The sequence below is a fragment of the Nerophis lumbriciformis genome, linkage group LG24 (genome assembly GCF_033978685.3).
Source record: "Nerophis lumbriciformis linkage group LG24, RoL_Nlum_v2.1, whole genome shotgun sequence".
Taxonomy (NCBI): Eukaryota; Metazoa; Chordata; class Actinopteri; order Syngnathiformes; family Syngnathidae; genus Nerophis; species Nerophis lumbriciformis.
In genome coordinates, this window is record NC_084571.2 from 5,232,501 (window position 1) to 5,245,702 (window position 13,202).

Genomic DNA, 13,202 nt, shown 5'->3' on the forward strand with positions numbered 1-13,202 from the left:
TTGCCATAAAAACAGGGTTTTCTAATTAAAAGGGCACAAAACATGAAACAAATGTTTTTAACTTTTTATCAACAGATAGACCTGACTAAAAATGTGATTATTTAATTAAAGAAGTAAATATCACTTATGTTTTTAATATTTTCATATCTGCGACCCTACCAGGTTCCCTCGACCAAAGTTGAGGAGAGCCCTAACAGTTTAAAAAAACAAATCTATACATCTGTTTTGAAAATGAAAAATATCTAAAATATGCTTTAATTTTTCAGTGTGAGGCCCATAGTGGAAGATGTTTGGACTACCCTGATTTAGAGTGTTTGATGTTGAAATGTGTGCACTTTTGGAGGTAATGACTCTCCACACCATCAGGTGGCATTACAGATCCTATCAGGCCTTCTGTCACTCTAAAAGTGAAAACAAGTGTATTCAGGTTGAAGTGTTTGTGGGTGACAAGTAAAACTATGCTTTATTTAATTGAAATGCTGCTATTGTAGGAAACATGTTTTTAATTACAAGTTAGGAAACTGCATTCCTAATTTATGATTCATTGTTGTTATTTCCTCCTTGCATCAGTTGAGCGGCCCTGGAGGGCCCATGCAGCCTGGTCAGGTCCCCCCTAACCAGAACTTCCTCAACAGGCCCCCAGGCCCCATCTCTGTCTCCCATAGCAACGTGCAGCAGCAGGTAAGTCAACTTGCACAATTTTCCTTGCCTTGACACACACACACACACACACACACACACCCTGCTTTGACACCTTTACTGCCGTGCTGCTGCTGACTTGTGTGCATGCACTCCCAGCTAACACTTGACTCTTTCATTCTCCTTCACACCGCCAACTCTCCTCTTCTTCCTCCTCCTCCTCCAACTCCTCCTTTGTGTCCAGTCGGTGGTGGTGGGCATGCCCTCTGTTAGTCAGGTCACTATGATGGAGGAGCAGCAGAGGCAGAACAACATGGTGAGAGCAGCACAGTTTGATTTCCTCGTGTGATGCAATCTCTTGACGGATATGGCTGTACTTTCAAAATAAAAGCCACTTCGGTCTGTTTTGTGCGTCTATGAGGCTTCATCTTAGCCGCATGCAACTTGTGCTCTACTCTACACTTTTTTGACATGTCATTCATTCCTGCACTCTAAATGATGCGTGCATGAGTTGCAGGTTCAACACCCGTGTCAGCTTGTGTGTGTGTGTGTGTGTTTAAGAAGTCTGTCCAACCTTTTTTTCAGATGAACATGAGAGCCGCCGGGCCCAATAGCCAGCAGCCGCCCGTCAGCGGCGCTCCGCCCAATCAGGTCACGCAGGGCGGACAGGCCCCGCCCCAGGGTCCCATACTCCGCCTCTCAAACCCGGGGGCCAATCCGCAGCTGCGCAGTCTACTCCTCAGCCAGCAGCAGCCGGTAAAAATAATAAAATCACCTTTAGTCCCTGTCCTCAGCCTCAGAGGAGCTTAACTCCGCCCCCTCCCGACACACTGTCTGCTTGTAGCAAGGGGGCGTGTCCCACATGCCCGGAATGATGTCCCACCAGGGCCTCGGACAGCAGATGGTCCACTCTGCACCAGGAGGGGGCGCTCAAATGCAGGCCCAGTGGAGGCAGCCCATGGCAGGTCAGAATCAGTTTAACAGTGGCTAACTTCTTCTTACGCTTGAATGACAGAACGTTAAATTAATTTAAACACAAATGTGTGCAATTTATGTGCATGTTTTGAGGACTTTTAAGCATTACAACCCGTTTTCTTCCGGCTTATAGTACAGAATGACGTAACACACACACATTTATTAGCTTTGTGGCTTGTCAGCTGATGATCGCAATTTAGCAAAGTTTAGCTACTAACATTAGCTATCATTTTTAATGTATATTCTATCATAGCATTGTGTGTAAGTGTATGTGCATACGCTCCCTGCTTGGATGTGTGCACGAGACAGCGGTAAATTATGACACGGAATACCAGAAAATTTCCTTGGACTGCCGAGCAATTTTTATTTCATATACCGTATTTTCCGCATCATAAGGCGCCCTGGGTTAAAAGCCGCGCCTTCAATGAACGGCATATTTCAAAACTTTGTCCACCAATAAGCCGCCCCGTGTTGTAAGCCGCATCTAACTGCGCTAAAGGAATGTCAAAAAAACAGTCAGATAGGTCAGTCAAACTTTAATAATATATTAAAAACCAGCGTTCTAACAACTCTGTTCACTCCCAAAATGTACGCAAATGTGCAATCACAAACATACGTATATCAACATGGACAGAGCTGCGTGAAAAAAGCCACCCGGGCTCTTCGCGTAAACTTAAACTTACCTTAACCACTCGCTCATCTTTTCTTCATCCATCCCTTCGAGTTAGCTTTTATGATGACGCCGGCTGGAAAGGTCTCTTTTGGCAAGGTCTTCCTTTTGAATATCACCATGGGTGGAAGTTAGCATGGCAAGCTAGAACCACAGTGAAGGATGACTTCTCATTCCCTGTGGTGCGAATATTCACCGTACGTGCTCCCGTTCCACAGTGCGGTTCACAGGAATATCAGTTGCTGTGAAATACGGTAGTAATCTGTGTGCGGATGGAGAGATTGCGTCTTTTCATGAACCGGATCCTTGTCGCTTAGTAGGAGCCATTTTGTGGTCTTTACAGATGTAAACAGGAAATGAAACGTACGGTGATATCCGCGCGTTTTTTCTTCTTCTTCCGGGGGCGGGTGGTTGCTTACAGTAGAAGAAGAAGCGCTTCCTGTTCTATGGGGGCGGGTGCTTACCTTGGCGGTTGCTTGCGTAGAAGAAGAAGCGCTTCCTGTTCTACCGGGAAAAAAGATGGCGGCTGTTTACCTAAGTTGCGAGATCGAAACTTTATGAAAATGAATCTTAATATTTATCCATATATAAAGCGCACCGGGTTAAAAGCCGCACTGTCAGCTTTTGAGTAAATTTGTGGTTTTTAGGTGCGGCTAATGGTGCGGAAAATACGGTACCGTATTTTTCGGAGTATAAGTCGCACCGGAGTATAAGTCGCACCCGCCGAAAATGCATAATAAAGAAGGAAAAAAACATATACTGGTATAAGTCGCACTGGAGCCAGGCCAAACTATGAAAAAAACTGCGACTTATAGTCCGAAAAATAAGGTAATTGGTAATTGTGTAGAATTAGACCCTTAAATATGTATGTTCTGTTAAACTACCAATAAGCTAGCTGGTAGTCTAAAGTGTAACTTTGAACAAGTTGAAAAGAGCCCCTTTAAGGTGGAGATCGACCGATTATCGGCGCCAATATTTATTTTGACGTATATTAGTAGCTTTTTTTTTTTTACATCAGCAGATACAATATATACACATGATAGTAGTATTTAGTACTTAAAAGGTAAATTAAATTAGTGAACTAGGTAGTAATAACTACTGCTCAAGCACCAGCCCTTTTGTCCTACATTTAAGAATAAAAAATACTCTCATTGTCAATAATTCTCCACAAATATGTTTTGATATCTGACCGGGTATTTATTGGAGTTCTTGTGAGAATTCTTCTACGGTTTGCTAAGCTGTGTTCACGCGGCCACGCCCTCCTTTCTCTCGCTCCTGCCATGCAGTACTTCTCTTCTGCTTACCTGTCAAATCTTTGATATTTTTGCCACAAAGTCCAGTGTTTGTCCTTCTTTCTTGGCGTCTTCCTCCCGTTTTGTCTGTTCGCTCATTAACGGAGCACGGCAAGTTTCATGTTCCTTGATTCTATCAAATAATACGACGAGATGGATAGCTATGAAGACGCCAGAAAAGATATCTCTGCCAAAAATCCAAACTTTGTGTAAATATCTTGACAAATAGGAGATTATTATATAAGTAAAGAAGAGCAGGCAGCCGCTCACACATTGTTAAAGTTAAAGTACCAATGATTGTCACACACACACACTAGGTGTGGCAAAATTATTCTCTGCATTTGACTCATCACCCTTGATCACCCCCTGGGAGGTGAGGGGAGCAGTGGGCAGCAGCAGTGGCCGCGCCCGGGAATCATTTTCCATACTTTCTGTAACATCCAGGAAGTCATGTCAGCCATCTTGAAAAACGTCTCATCTATAATCTACGTGAAAGAGCCCAGAATTGTTTTTATATAAATGTTGGTAATATTTCCGGGTTCCTCACGAGGAAACCTTACTATGTATTCAATCCATAAACGGCTATAAAATTGAGTAGATGGCAAGTTATTGTGATGTAGAAAAATCCCATATTTTTGCCAGTTTTCCCAGGAGATATTTTGCAATGCAAATGTTGATGCTCCTCTTAGACACACGTAATAAAGGTGATATCCCTTGATGTTATTTGCTGCTAAATTAACCACAACATTAACGCCACATTAAACATTATGTCTCTGCTCATCCCACGTTTCCTAAAAAATAATGGTAAAAAACAACTTAAAGCCTTGTCCAGCTGTTTACTGACGTATACTAGTCATGTTTATATAAGTTTTACTGCAAATGAATGTCGGCTCCAAATATCACTTACCGGCCTCTTTGACTAGTAATAATCAGTATCGGTATCGGCCCTGGAAAGAACAGTCGATCTGTAGTGTAACTTTAAGGTAATTCACGCCTAAAAATCTATAAATAACACCCATGTTGCTTTAATGTGAAGATGTTTCCTTCTTGATGTCATGCTTCCTTTTGTACTTGGATTTTTATGTCCATAACCGTCCGACCCCGTGTGCAGGTCAGATGCTGATGTCAGGAGCCAGGGGCGCCGTCCCCCAGCCTGGGATGCCCCAAGTGTCCAGCGTCATGGAGGACGAACTCCTCATGGGTCTCATCTGAGGGACCTTCCCAGGATCAGTAGTGTGGTTTTCACTTCAATCCTGGATGCGCCTTGCTGGTTGGGACACGAACATTCACTCTTCTTTTTCTTTTTTTCACACCCCGTGTAGCTCAGTCTGGGCTTAATGAAGGGATGAACAAAAGGGTAGAGGGCGCGTGAAGTGAATTACGCGAGCGTCGCTTTGTTCATGAATGGTCAGAGTGAGGCTAGTCTAACACTTAGTCAAGTTCCTCTATCATCACTAATATTACGTGCTCCTTCCTACTTACTTTTTCTGAAGATGATACATCAACTGTAGGAACATGAATGACACATGAACGCCTCTCGCTGAAATAAACGCCGTACATTGTGTGCTTTTTTTTTTTCTTCTGCTGCCAAATTGTGTCACAGTGTTAATTTTAAGTGCTCCAATATGTCGCAGAGCCACACAGAGTCCACGCGTGCCAAGTGGTCCTACCAGATGGCATCGCTTGGCCGCGCTACTCTTGGCATCGCCACCAATCAGGCCGCAGGCGCGCAGTCGCGTGTCCACGCCGGCCGACCCGAGTGCAGACACGCGGAGACGGGAAGTGATGTCAGTTCCCTGTCGCCAGGGTGACGGTTGCTAAGATACCATGACAGTGGACTCTTGTTTGCGAGCGCCACCTCCTTTTTCACGCGGAGCCGAGACACTAGTGCCTCAGTAGCTGCTGCTCATCCCTTAATCACCAGCCGGCCCCTTGGAGCCCGACTTAGCTCCACTCATCTACTTCCCTTTGTCTCGCTCGCCACCTCCGTCGTTAACTGCCTCCATCGCTTGTCTGCGCTCCTACGCTCGGCTCCAGCAGAATTACTGCCTTTGAAATACTGTGGACCTTCAAATATGACGAATGTTGGTACCTGCAGCAGGTCAACAACAAGTAACACGTGTCTCCACTTCCTCCCTGAGGATGTCTCAGTATATGTCTTATTTTTCGCAGCAGACCAGAAGAACCTCTGAAGAACATGATGATGAAAAACTATCTATGGCGTCAAAACGGCGCCAAAATCATCGCGTGTAAAAACCCTACTCTGCGTGCTCATTTTATGCGCGCGCAGACCATATTTGCACATTCGCAGATTTTGTTTGCATTCGTGATGTGATACTCTTGTTTCTTTACACCAGGGGTGTCCAAACGTTTTCCACTGAGGGCGCACACTGAAAAATGAAAGCATGCAGGGGCCATCTTGACATTTTTCATTGTCAAAAACCAATACAATATATAGATTTTTTTTTTTTTTATCTTTAGGGCTCCTCTCAAGTTTGGTCCCGGGGACCTGTTAAAAATAGGTCATCCAACCATCCATTTTCTACCGCCCGTCCCGTTCGGGGTCATAATTTATTATTATTTATTGTTTAATCTCTAGATTTAGTATTTACATGCTGCCGCTAGGCGACATCATACGCAAATACGGTGTTAGCTTTCACTGTTATGCTGATGACACCCAACTCTACATGCCCCTAAAGCTGACCAACACGCCGGATTGTAGTCAGCTGGAGGCGTGTCTTAATGAAATTAAACAATGGATGTCCGCTAACTTCTTGCAACTCGACGCCAAGAAAACGGAAATGCTGATTATCGGTCCTGCTAAACACCGACATTTATTTAATAATACCACCTTAACATTTGACAACCAAACAATTACACAAGGCGACTCGGTTTAGAATCTGGGTATTATCTTCCACCCAACTCTCTCCTTTGAGTCACACAATAAGAGTGTTACTAAAACGGCCTTCTTTCATCTCCGTAATATCGCTAAAATTCGTTCTATTTTATCCACTAGCGACGCTGAGATCATTATTCATGCGTTCGTTACGTCTCGTCTCGACTACTGTAACGTATTACTTTCGGGTCTCCCTATGTCTAGCATTAAAAAATTACAGTTGGTACAAAATGCGGCTGCTAGACTTTTGACAAGAACAAGAAAGTTTGATCATATTACGCCTATACTGGCTCACCTGCACTGGCTTCCTGTGCACTTAAGATGTGACTTTAAGGTTTTACTACTTACGTATAAAATACTACACGGTCTAGCTCCGTCCTATCTTGTCGATTGCATTGTACCATATGTCCCGGCAAGAAATCTGCGTTCAAAGAACTCCGGCTTATTAGTGATTCCCAGAGCCCAAAAAAAGTCTGCGGGCTATAGAGCGTTTTCTATTCGGGCTCCAGTACTATGGAATGCCCTCCCGGTAACAATTAGAGATGCTACCTCAGTAGAAGCATTTAAGTCCCATCTTAAAACTCATTTGTATACTCTAGCCTTTAAATAGCCCCCCTGTTAGACCAGTTGATCTGCCGTTTCTTTTCTTTTCTCCTCTGCTCCCCTTTTCCTTGGGGGGGGGGGGGGGCATAGGTCCGGTGGCCATGGATGAAGTGCTGGCTGTCCAGAGTCGGGACCCGGGGTGGACCGCTCGCCTGTGCATCGGCTGGGAACATCTCTGCGCTGCTGACCCGTCTCCGCTCGGGATGGTGTCCTGCTGGCCCCACTATGGACTGGACTCTTACTATTATGTTGGATCCACTATGGACTGGACTCTCACAATATTATGTCAGACCCACTCGACATCCATTGCTTTCGGTCTCCCCTAGAGGGGGGGGGTTACCCACATATGCGGTCCTCTCCAAGGTTTCTCATAGTCATTCACATCGACGTCCCACTGGGGTGAGTTTTTCCTTGCCCGTATGTGGGCTTTGTACCGAGGATGTCGTTGTGGCTTGTGCAGCCCTTTAAGACACTTGTGATTTAGGGCTATATAAATAAAGATTGATTGATTGATTGATAGATCAACTTTAGGTCAATCTGTCGACATAAGTATAAAAACTTTTTTTTTTAATGTTGTATGCCCTTTTTACCAGATAAAACCCATTTTTTATGGTAAAAAGGCGAAATATGCAATATCTTCCTGCAAAAAAATTAAAAGTGAAATATTTGATTTGATTGTAGCCTTAAATAGGTCAATAATTCGTAACACTACGGATTTTAATGCATTATTACTTTTCGAGAAATTACAGTTTAAAAAAATATCCCACTAAAATATTGGGGATTAAAAAAAGACCCCACTTATAAAAGTGTAAAGAAAGAAGTCATTTTTATTTGATCTGTGTGTGACAATCATTGGTACTTTAACTTAACTTTATTTTCTTATTCAACGCTTAAATTTTCAGATCAACTTCGGATCTTTCTGTCGATACAAAATATTCGATTTTTTAATGTCCCTTTTTTTTCCAAAGAAAATGTTGTCTTTTATATGGCAAACACACATAATATGCAATATTTTCTACCAAAAAATGTTTAAAGTTAATATTAATGTGAAGTAATTAGAGCCTTGAATAGTTCAAAAATGTATAACATTGATTTTGATTCATTATTGTTTTTTGAGCAATGACTGAAAAAAAAAACAGCCTGCATGGCAGCTTTGTGTTATTAGAGTCAACATTGCAACTTTGTCATCTTACATTTCACCTATTTTCTCTTTATTCCACTTGTGTTTTTTTTCTAATAGTATTTTTTAGAGATGATAAATGCATTAAAATGTAATATCGGAAATTATCAGTATCGGGTTTTTTTTTATCTGTATCGTTTTTGTTTTTTTAAATTAAATCAACTTAAAAACACAAGATACACTTACAATTAGTGCACCAACCCAAAAAACCTCCTTCCCCCACTCATTCACACTCATTCACAAAAAAGGGTTGTTTCTTTCTGTTATTAATATTCTGGTTCCTACATTATATATCAATACAGTCTGCAAGGGATACAGTCCGTAAGCACACATGATTGTGCGTGCTGCTGGTCCACTAATAGTACTAACCTTTAACAATTAATTTTACTCATTTTCATTAATTACTAGTTTCTATGTAACTGTTTTTTTATTGTTGTACTTTCTTTTTTTATTCAAGAAAATGTTTTTAATTTATTTATCTTATTTTTTATTTATTTTTTATTTTTTAAAGGACCTTATCTTCACCATACCTGGTTGTCCAGATTAGGCATAATAATGTGTTAATTCCTTAATTCCACGACTGTATATATCGGTATCGGTTGATATCGGTATCGGTAATTAAGAGTTGGACAATATCGGAATATCGGATATCGGCAAAAAAGCCATTATCGGACATCCCTAGTATTTTTAGATGTGTGACTGGCCGTTAAAAATTCTATGTGGGCCGCATTTTGGACACCCTCGACACGTTCAACCCTTTTGGCATTTAGGGGCGGCCATTAAATGCACGCCCTCTACAACTTTCCTCTTTTCTGATTGCTCACTTTTTATATATATATATATATATATATATATATATACATACATACATATATGTATGAGGTGGCGACTTGTCCAGGGTCTACCGCTCGAATGCAGCTGAGATAGAATTGTCGGGCCGCCAGAAAATATAGATAGATAAATAGATAGATAGATAGTACTTTATTGATTCCTTCAGGAGAGTTCTCACAGGAAAATTAAAACGTTGAAAATTAAAATGATCTGTTTCTCAGCCGTGGTTTGTATGGGCCGCAGGGGTACTCGGTTGTAATACACCTTTTCACCACTTGTAATGACAATATCAAACGAACTAAAGTCATAGAGAAATTTACTAAGCGCAAAAAATATGACTAAATTGATGAAGCTGTATTTTAATTTGAACTTTGATTTTATTGACAGTTTAGTTAAAAACATATTTATTACTAATTTAGTTTATTTTAGCACAACGTAATTTATGTACATTTATTTTCCGTCAGTTTTATGAGTCCCTTCTTATGCAGTAATTTTGTTAGTTCTTATTTTTCTAATCAGCCTGACCTAAGCCTAAGGTTTACAGTATGTGTTAAATAATATTTCTGATTAACATATCGTTTCATTTATTTTGACAAGGTTGTAAACTGTAAGTAGGTTAGATATATTTTATTGAATATGATTTAAAATCAAGAGTGAGATTACTAATTTAGTGTTATTTATGAGTGGGCCCCGGACCCCTCTGGAGTGGAAACGTTGGGTCCCAAGGTCCAAAAGGTTACGAACCCCTGTTGTAAAACATGTATATCAGATGACAACATGCATTTTAATTTTTGTTAATTTGTCTAAAGACTAATCTTCAAAAGTGACATACAAGCAGTTTCCTCGTGTTTGTGCTGACCAGCAGACAGTAGTCGTTTAAAGGGACCAATCAGAAAGGAGGAGAGTGTTTAATGGCTGCCTTTAAGTGCCAAAAAGGACGAGTGACGTAAGTGTTGAAAAAAACAGTTTGCGCGTGCAAAAAGTGTTTTTTATGCGCGCTGACTTTGACACCAGAGCGATCTTCATTATTGTGAATTGTATTCCTCACCTCTCGATGCTCCTGGTGTCTCCCAGCGAAACACGCTTTGCTGCACAAACTCCCACAATTCAGTGCAACAAGTCCTGTGAAATATTGCTGCAATTCCAAGCCGGCAGAGTGTGAAAGTTCCCACAAGACAAATGGCCGAATGAAGACGTACAGTGTTGCCCCGCTCCACTTTTTATAGCTCTTTTTTTAAAAGAAAGCATTTTACCCGGACCAGGGACAGGATCATGTCGGATTTGGCTTCAATCCAGACCTTTTTTTTTTTACTACCTTATATCTGACCGATCATCTCAAAACGTATAGTTTTTATTGTTCCGTGTCAAAGTAAAACTAAGACTGAAGGAGCTGAGGCCACCAGCATGTGGAGTTGCTTTGTGAACTGGGAACACGAAGGGTCTTCACTGGAGAGATAAATTACTGCCAAAAGTCCACAAACACACAAAATGTTTTTACTCACGCCCAACGATTCACAACAATTTTCTGCAGTTGAAAAAACGTACAGGTTAACTTACAGGTTGAGTGTGTTTCCTGTCTCTTCTGTCCACCATTTTACTCCCCACCCTGCTTCGTCGTCTTTGTTATTTTTGGTGGACGGCACCATGCGCAAATAACACTAGCTCTGACGGCTTTAAATTGACTCAGCAGCCCCACCTGTCGTATAGTGCGAAATTATGGCCGCTCTGCAAGTGTGTGGATCGTGCAGGGTGGAAAATGACTGCCAAAAGTTTTAACTGGAACAAAATAGTTTTTATATTTGCAAATGGTTTTTTTAATTGAATAATTTTTTTTAATATATATTTGCAGAATTTTTTTTTTTTTAAACTTGCGAATCGTTTTTTTAATTGTAAAAAAATTGTTTTTTTTACTTGTTCATCGTTTTTGAATTATAGAAAAAATATATACTTACAAATAATTTTTACTTGAATAAAATATTTTTTATTTGCTAATTTTTTTACTTGCAGAATGTTTTATGTGAAAAAAAAATGTTAATTGTAGAAAATATTTTTTTAACTTGCAAACCATTTTTAATTGCAGAAAATTGTTTTTATATTTGCCGAATTTATTTTTAACTTGCAAATCGTTTTTTAATGGTAAACACATTGGTTTTTTTACTCTTGTTTTTTAATTATAGAAAATTGTTTTTAAACTTGCAAATCATTTTTTAATTGCATAAAATATTTTTTTTACTCGCAAATTTTTTTACTTGCAGAATTCTTTTTAATGTGAATAATTTTTTACTTGAAGAAAACTGTTTTTATATTTGCAGAATTCTTTTTTTTAAACTTGCAAATTTTTAATTGTAAAAAAAAAAAAAGTTTTTTAAACTTGTTTATCGCTTTTTAATTAAAGAAAAAATATATACTTGCATAAAATATTTTTCTATTTGCAAATGTGTTATGTGAATATTTTTTTTTAATTGTATAAAATATTTTTCATACTTGCAAATCATTTTTAATTGTAGAAAATTGTTTATATATTTGCAGATTTTTATTTGTTACTTGCAAATAGTTTTTAATTGTAAATACATAGTTTGCACTCTTGTTTTTTAAATTATGGAAAATTGTTTTTAAACTCGCAAATCATTTTTTTACTTGCATAAAATAATTTTTACTAGCAAATAATTTTTTAATTGCAGACTTTTTTTAATGTGAATCATTTTTTAATAGAAGAAAATTGTTTTTATAATTACAATTCATAATTTTAATTACAGAAAATTGTTTTAATACTTGCGATTCGTCATTTCTATTGAAGAAAATCGTTTTTTTACTTGTGAAAGGTTTTTTTATTCGCAGAAAATTTTCTTTTCTTTGCGAATTGTTTTTTTACTTGCAGAAAATAGTTTTTATAATTGCAAATAATTTTAGTTTGAGGAAAATTAGTTTTTTATTTGCAGAAAATAGTTTTTATATATGTGCTCAACCCACATTTGTGTGTTTGTGGAGTTTTAGAAGTAATTTCACTCAAGTTGGAAGAATAGAATTGTCCTAAAAGTCTCGCTAAGATGAAGAATTGGTTATGGAGGTGCACTCCAGGTTTTAGCGGGCGTGTTGATGCCGTGGGATGGAGGCCAGCGGAGCACTTTAACGGAGGGCTGTAGACCACGGATGAAGTTGTCGCCTGGCAGAGGCACCGCTCAGCATTAATGGCCTCCACAATCCCGGAGGACAGAGTTCCTGTCATGCTCTGGCCTCAGGAGGAAGAGTCACTGTTCAACCAGCAAACATGTGACCCTCCCTGCAGCAGGTCCACATGGACAGATGGTGGACTGACTCCATAGTCTCCTCTTGGCTATGTGAAAAATGTCCCTAACCCTTACCCTTGTTGCAGGCCAACAACCAAAATGCATTCATTCAAGTTACTCTCTGAAGATTGTGAGTCCAGGTCTTTGGTCCAGATCTAAACCAGGCGTGTCCAATGTGCAACCTGCAGCTAATTTTTTAACGGCCCGCTAAATATTTAAAAAATGCAATTTAAAAAAAACATAAAGTGGAATAAAAGCGCAAACAGGTGAAATGTAACGAGTAAAAGTTGTAGTGTTTACTCTAATAACACAAAGCTGCCAGGCAGGCTGTTTTTTTGTTTTTTTTTAACTCTCATTGCTTAAAAATTAAAAAAATATGAATACATAAAAATCAATGTTATGAATTATTGATGTATTCAATGCTCCACTTACTTCACATCAAATATTCAACTTTAAAACGTTTTTTGGACAAAATACTACTTATAAAAAACTGTTTTCTTTGACAAAAAGGGCATAAAACAAACAAATTAAAAAACATATAATCGGCGGAAAGATCTGAAGTTGATCTACAGACTTAAGTGTTGAAAGTAATAACAAATCAAGTAGGACTTATTTTTAACTCTTTTATGAGTGGGGCCCTTTTGGACCACCATTCATTTTAGTGTTTTTTGTTTTTTTTTACTCGTTGCTCAATAAATAATGAAATAATATCAATGTTGTAAATTATTGACCTATTAAAGGCTCTGATTACTTCGCATCAAAAATTACCTTTTGAATGTTTTTCTTTTTTTGAAGGGGGTGGGGGCAGTATTGCATATTTTGTGTTTTG

At 39.2% G+C, this 13,202-nt stretch overlaps 1 protein-coding gene across 2 annotated transcripts in view; it reads left to right on the forward strand.

Annotated features, from left to right (window-relative positions):
• Positions 1–5,140, forward strand: part of med25 (mediator complex subunit 25) — a 45,641-nt gene extending 40,501 nt beyond the window's left edge. The window contains exons 16-20 of one of the 2 annotated variants that reach the window (XM_061981391.1): positions 571–681; positions 884–955; positions 1,225–1,395; positions 1,484–1,604; positions 4,688–5,140. In XM_061981391.1, the coding sequence (XP_061837375.1) occupies positions 571–681; positions 884–955; positions 1,225–1,395; positions 1,484–1,604; positions 4,688–4,788 (576 nt within the window). In that variant the 3' untranslated portion in view covers positions 4,789–5,140. The remainder of the gene's footprint in view (positions 1–570; positions 682–883; positions 956–1,224; positions 1,396–1,483; positions 1,605–4,687) is intronic. The other variant, XM_061981392.1, reaches the window with a different exon arrangement.
• The last annotated feature ends 8,062 nt before the right edge of the window (positions 5,141–13,202 follow it).